This window comes from Leguminivora glycinivorella, chromosome 19, assembly GCF_023078275.1.
Source record: "Leguminivora glycinivorella isolate SPB_JAAS2020 chromosome 19, LegGlyc_1.1, whole genome shotgun sequence".
Taxonomy (NCBI): Eukaryota; Metazoa; Arthropoda; class Insecta; order Lepidoptera; family Tortricidae; genus Leguminivora; species Leguminivora glycinivorella.
In genome coordinates this window covers 2188247-2194627 of record NC_062989.1, presented here as the reverse complement: position 1 = coordinate 2194627, position 6381 = coordinate 2188247, and the positions used below count along the sequence as shown (strand labels likewise).

The window sequence follows — 6381 nt, the reverse complement described above, 5'->3', positions numbered from 1 at the left end:
TCTCAATTTGAGATCTAACATATTTAGAGTTTTAGAGTCTGACTAAACTAACTTTGCGCGCATTTTGCAGTGGCAGTGACATGCAGAATTTTAATACTTATGAAAATCTGACTGCCACTGTAAGGTTAGCACAGATTATGTTTTACGGAATAAAAGAACTAACAGACGGACGTACAGGCAGCCAAAAAAGTGGTTTATCACTTTTCGACCTTATGTGTTTGAAATAGTGGTAAACCACTTTCTTGACTGACGGTACCCAACTGCGTCCTGGCCGATTTAGTGCAAATTTCTTGACCTTAATCATTATAGTCTAATAGAACACCTTACATAAGGTTCTTAAATTATAAACTCTTACGAGGTCTCCAAGGTCAGTCTGGTGCGCCCGTCTGTTAGCACTGTAGCGACTTTCACGATTCGAGGCTAGCCTAGCCATCAGAGTTAACCATCTACGTATGTAGTACAGTTAGACACTGCTTTAATGATTAGTTAGGCTACTTAAGCTGGTTTTAGTGTCACGCAGACAGACCGCGAGGAGAGAACGGTCCTCGTGACACTAAAACCTGCCTTAGTAGTTATTTGGCTAACCCTGAAACGTGCAAGTAGCTCTAAGCCTCAATGGAGCACATTATAAATTAACAGTCAATTAAACTGTCATTGATATTTTTCAGTCACAGCTCTGTATATAAGTACATAAGTATTTGAAAATAGTATCAATTTTGATTTCTGGTGCAATCTTAATAATACTTGAAAGGCTTGTAATACATGAGCGTTAACATGCTTAATGCTACATTCTTTCCTTGAGCACCAGCTTTAATGCTTGTTCCCAAAATTACATAATTAAATTCATAACATGTTATATTTGACTGAAATGTCAGTGTAAGGGACCATCATCCCCACTCAGGCGACGCATGTCCAGAGACGCGGAACGGACGTCAGCGCCACGCCGCCCGAATGTAATTTAAAAAACGTCTCCTCAGTACATTTTGTATAGGAAGGACGCGCAAGGGACGCGTCGCCTGATGGGGGCGCGTCTTACGTCCTTCCTATACAAAATGTACTGAGACGTTTTTTAAATAACATTCGGGCGGCGTGGCGCTGACGTCCGTTCCGCGTCTCTGGACATGCGTCGCCTGAGTGGGGATGGTCCCTAAATCTACAGTTTGACTCTAACAAGGGTGAACAGGCACCTTCCGAACGAGGCCATCTTACGTCCGTGTCTTCTCCTAGGCTGGTCTGTGGCCTTATGAATAAGCCCATTTATAGTTTATGACTGTTTTCTCATAATGTTTTCTAAGCATATCATGTGATCTACAGGTCACAGAACCCTAAGTTATGTTTGTTCAAAGATTGTATGAAAATTCATGGACATATTTTTAAACTCATCACTTTCAGTTTCCCCACTTTCTTGTTAGAAAATTGCAAAAGTAAATTATTATAACCTTGTGACTTATGTTATTTTGGACACAAGCATTTCCAAATACACTCAATAAACTTCAAACCTAAATATAGCACCAATCGCATATGGACAATACAAAGCTATATAACCTTACGTAAGCGGTGGGATATACGTTGTGCGTAGAAAGGCATCAATGGAAGAGCGCCCGCGGTCTTTTTTTGGCGAGGATGTGCCAGGAATGCGTCACACCTTTACGTCGTTTTGGTGACAACCTGGAAAACAACATACACATTATGATAGCACAAAAGTGTATTAACAAGGGACCAACACTCTACTCTAAAAAATTACTGACCCAATAGGCACTGGTCCCACCGCGAGCTAGTAAACTATGAGCTATCGGATATAAAAACGAACAAAAGATAATCACTCCCGTGTAAATAAAAGAGACACGGCGATGTTTATAGTTACTCGCCCAGCGGTGAGCTATCAATATCGCCGTGTCTCTTTTATTTGCAAGGAAGTGCTTATCTTTTGTTCGTTTTTATAGCCGGCTCATAGCTTACTAGCTCGCGGTGGGACCAGTGCCTTAAGAACTGAAATTTGGAACAAACTTTTGTAATGATGTTTTTTAATATAGCCTGATTCGATTCCCTTATGTGTAGAAATAGGGCATAAACAGCCTCATATTTTATTCACAGTACCATAAAGATTTATTTATTCAAAGCTTTAAGGGACTGTAGCTGGTTTTAATTTCATCTCAATATGTCCATGCATTGCTATGATTTTATTTATTTATTTATCATATGGCAATTAAGACTACAATACACTGTATATATACACTATAGCTAGTTCATAATCTAAATTTACATTCCTCCAAGTAGGTAATGGCTGCGCTCGCTGCGTTTTTAAAATCTTCCACTGGGCCATGATAAACAATATTGACATAAATAGAAATGGATAGACGGATGGACAGACAACTAAGTATCCATAAGGGATCCATTTCCAACACTTTCAAAACCATTGCAATAACTTATAAGTATTTATTACTTGAAACTTGTAACAATGAAGAGATGGGCCGAATATTCGGTAAATATTCGGTATTCGGCAAATTCGGCAAGTTTTTCAATGTTCGTATTCGGCCGAATAGTTCGGTTACATTGCCGAATATTTACCGAATAAACAAAGTAAATAAATAGCGCAAGTTGTTTCGTAATTCAACGGATTATGACATCCTATTTCAGCATCCTTAGGTTGGTACTCGTAATTAACAAAAGGAGTTAAAAATGCTTCAAACTATAAAATACAATAATTTTATAAAAAAGAAAAAATAACGTATCTTAAGAAACAAAAACCAAAATTTTTTTATGCACTAAATTATAGGAACATTAAGAGCTAGTAAGACAAATAATTATGTACTTAACAATCATTTAAACGTTTTTAACTCTAAGCCAGGATTTAAAATATGGCTCAACCGAATATTCGGCCGAATGTTCGGTTCGGTAACAGCTGAACCGAATGTTTGGCCGAATATTCGTATTCAGCAAAGTCCGTATTCGGCCCATCTCTATAACAATGTTATTTGTACGCAATTTAGAGCTAATTTTATACTATGCACTACTACATAGCTTACTCATTAAAATGACTGATTTAGCTTGACACTGACACAGCTCAAAAATTTATGTCCCTAGGTGTAACCACATTATCCTCAGCAATGAGGATGTGAGGAAGAATAAGTAGGTATACATACCCATGGTCAGGTGTATCAGGCATGTACGGAGACATCCTGAAGTCTCTGCTGTGAGGAGTCTCTATTCCAAACGGACTGTACAACTTAGCTGGGCTCCGACCTAGTACCTGAAATGTCAGTTTCCAAAATTAACACATTCTATCAGACGTAAAATGGCACACTGTCAGAAACCAGATGTAATCTTGAACCACCTCCTTGTATCGCGTGATGAGACTGAGGAACGTTCTTGAGGCGGGTTCTTGCGAAAGCGAAAGTTTTAAAGAGAAAAAGTTTTAAAAAAACATTTTGAGTTGTAATTTTATAGTTACTATTCTTTACTACCATGCATTTTGTGGTAATGTGGGCACAGATTTATCCTGGTTAGATCCAGTTTTGGGACTCTCTTTTAACAAACATTCAAACAACAATATTATTAACAAGAATTCAATGCTTGAATTTTATTTTAACTTGGACAAGTAAGCCAGAACTAAAGGCTAAATTAGATATGTTGGGCACTTTTAGCCCTAACACACAACTTAGGCTAAATAACAGGCTGTGGAAATAAGTGTAAACTTTTTGCCTCAAATAACCTTCAGCGCTGAAATAATCAGTTATCTACCTGTTTTTTCTTGGTAACAGGAGTAGATGGGGTTCTGCAGGGAGAGCCAGTCTCCGCTAGGCGATGCCGGCGCCTTCCGCCCAGCCTGAAATGCTGCAAAACAAAATGTTAACTGACTTTTTTTGATATGGTGTTGAAAACAATAAAAAAATCTATAAAATTGTAGTAATTTTAAAGTTAGAACTGCTCAAAGCGTAACAGAATTATGTGTATAAAGTTATTACCTTTATATAATTCGTTAGATAAGATAATATGATAAGTTATTGATTGTTTTCATACCTGTGACAGATTACCAAAAGTATTTCTAACAGTTCTAAAAGTCCTCGAAATCTTCTCAGCGCCGGACTGTAAGGCACGACGGGAGTTAGCGAAGGATTTGTTCTTAAATAAGTTCTTATTATAACATCCATCGACGTTTCTGAGGCTTTCTCGGGCCGGAGAATCGATCGCAGAGTCCGACACAAAGGGATCCTTCATTGTATAAATTCGACGAAGCACGAAACACTTAATATCACTTTGTTTCATTAACTAGATGACTAACTTGCTAATGCAATATAAAAATACAACTAGTTAATACATTTTCCCCAAAAAATGGTAAAAATCAATCGTGTACAGATTTGACGGCTTTGTAACGTTTTTCTTTTTTCGGCCGTTAGACACACATACACACAATCATAAACGCCACAGAGTAAACAATCAAAACAATTTGAGTGCGTCGATTTACAGAGGCACCAACGTAACAAATGTGTGCAAGCGAGATAGCACCATTGCGATGTATAGCGACTTCTCGTCTACACATATCCGTACGGAACCGGATAAAAATAAGCCGGTTTACACGGTTTCCGGACGGAATGACATGTGCAATTGTGCACGTGTGAGCGCGCTTTTCATAGCAAATAGCGATGTCCGGTATGTAGCCGGCTAGGATGAAAAAGAACAGCGTTATCTATTAGTGTATAACAAATATTATTTCTATTCCACCGTCCCCATTCTACCATCGGACTCTTAGACGCACGGCCGGTCTCCATCCTTACTTGGTGGATATTCCACGAATCCGAACGAAGCGCTTTGCTTCTTCTTTTCTTATGCGCACTGCCAAGGAGTGGAATTCCTTGCCGGCGGCTATATTTCCGAGCTCATATAACCCGGCAACCTTCAAATCAAGAGTGAACAGGCATCTTCTGGGCGAGCTCACTCCATCGTAGGCCACGTCTTTGCCTTTGGCTAGTCTGTGGTCAAGAGTAAGCCCATTTATAATAAAAAAAAAAAAAATAAGGAGACGGATTCAATCATTTATTCAAAGGGCTGTCTTAACAATTCATGTAGCATAAACTCTACTAATTAAATAACATTTACTACAATAATTTGTGATTATGATTAAATTCAGGATCCTCGAGAGTGCATGTAGTAATCGATAACTGTGGAGAACGCCGCGAAACCGGCTGCACCCAAAACGCCTGCTCTTAGACCACCTGAAATAAGGAATAAAAGTTACAAATATGGCTTCTTTATAGGTATAAAGGAATAAAAGACGGCTAAACCAACTCTATACATACTGTTTAAGTATTTGTTAATTAAAAAAATGAAGTTTTTAAATATTTGTAATGGCCACATTTTATTTTGGCTTGAGCAGCAGAGAGTGCCAACTAAACAAAGGTATGATTATGATGACCATGTCTATGATAACAACTTGACTCTATTTCTCGTAATAAAGTAATGTTCAGTATCATCCATTGTGAAAAAATATTTGAATATACCTTAAAAATGTTATACCTCTCTTAAGATAAGATAAGATACCTCTCAATCCAATAAGTCCACCAGTGACACCACCAGCGTAAGTCCCATTTCTCCAGTCCGACTTCCCTCTCGCTGACTCTATACAGCACTCGACTCCGGAGAACACCGCTCCAAGTATAGCAAAAGTCTTAGCATTACTCAGCATAGCCGTTTTGAATTCTCGTAAGATTTGTCTGGCTGTCTGCGTTTGTGGTGCGGTTGTGTCTGTGACGTTTGGCATGAGTGATGAGGTGAAGAGACCGACGGCAGCCCCCAAACCGTAACCTAAATAAATGACATAATTATAGATCCAATTTGATTTGGGATCTTTACGATTTAAAGCAAAAAATGAGAATATTTTCTGTGTAATTATGGCAAACAAGATAGTGTTAGAATAAAAGAGAAAGAATCTGTATAAAATCAATACTATTCAACAGAGATACAGTTAAAATATCTTCAATGTAACAAATGTATTGATTAGTAAATACAAGACTTACCAACAACACAACTGGTAAGTGATTTAAACGGGCAGCTCTCTACAGCGGCTTCAATCATCTTCTCTTCGTTAGTTTTAATCTCCGGTGGACCAAGAAACCTTGGTAAAAGAATGTTTTCGCGATATCTATAATTATTACCAATCAGGTATTTGGCGAGCGATTCATAATCATTTTTTTCATAAAATCTGACTAATCTAGGGTCAGGTGGGGGTGGCTGGGTATATTCAGACATTGTTTCTTAATTTTTATCAACTTTGGAAACGCATATGTAATTTAACAATCGTTTAAATATGATATTTACGTAAAAAAATGGAATTACAACATAACCTTAACCAAATTTTCTGTCAGCTGGTAACATGACATGACG

The 6381-nt window shown here is 38.0% G+C and overlaps 2 protein-coding genes across 2 annotated transcripts; both read right to left on the bottom strand.

The window, feature by feature from the left end:
- Positions 1 to 1210: 1210 nt before the first annotated feature.
- On the bottom strand, positions 1211 to 4406 carry LOC125236832. The gene is made up of 4 exons (XM_048143768.1): positions 4021 to 4406; positions 3742 to 3834; positions 3144 to 3250; positions 1211 to 1668 (listed from the first exon to the last, which is right to left on the bottom strand). Exons 1-4 carry the CDS (start codon positions 4264 to 4266, stop codon positions 1587 to 1589), a joined length of 528 nt encoding a protein of 175 aa, XP_047999725.1. The 5' UTR covers positions 4267 to 4406; the 3' UTR covers positions 1211 to 1586.
- Positions 4407 to 5020: 614 nt separating this feature from the next.
- On the bottom strand, positions 5021 to 6370 carry LOC125236617 (mitochondrial import inner membrane translocase subunit Tim22). The gene is made up of 3 exons (XM_048143483.1): positions 6015 to 6370; positions 5539 to 5802; positions 5021 to 5213 (listed from the first exon to the last, which is right to left on the bottom strand). The coding sequence occupies exons 1-3, from the start codon at positions 6244 to 6246 to the stop codon at positions 5125 to 5127; spliced, it is 585 nt and encodes a 194-aa protein (XP_047999440.1). The 5' UTR covers positions 6247 to 6370; the 3' UTR covers positions 5021 to 5124.
- Between the last annotated feature and the right edge of the window lie 11 nt (positions 6371 to 6381).

Coding starts and splice junctions, on each gene's coding strand:
- LOC125236832 (XM_048143768.1), bottom strand. CDS start 4,266: ATGAAACAAAGTGATATTAAGTGTTTCGTGCTTCGTCGAATTTATACA. Junction 3,251..3,741: donor CTGTTACCAAGAAAAAACAG/GTAGATAACTGA, acceptor CTGACATTTCAG/GTACTAGGTCGGAGCCCAGC. Junction 1,669..3,143: donor CCTGATACACCTGACCATGG/GTATGTATACCT, acceptor GTTGTTTTCCAG/GTTGTCACCAAAACGACGTA.
- LOC125236617 (XM_048143483.1), bottom strand. CDS start 6,246: ATGTCTGAATATACCCAGCCACCCCCACCTGACCCTAGATTAGTCAGA. Junction 5,803..6,014: donor ACTTACCAGTTGTGTTGTTG/GTAAGTCTTGTA, acceptor TCATTTATTTAG/GTTACGGTTTGGGGGCTGCC. Junction 5,214..5,538: donor TGGACTTATTGGATTGAGAG/GTATCTTATCTT, acceptor TCCTTATTTCAG/GTGGTCTAAGAGCAGGCGTT.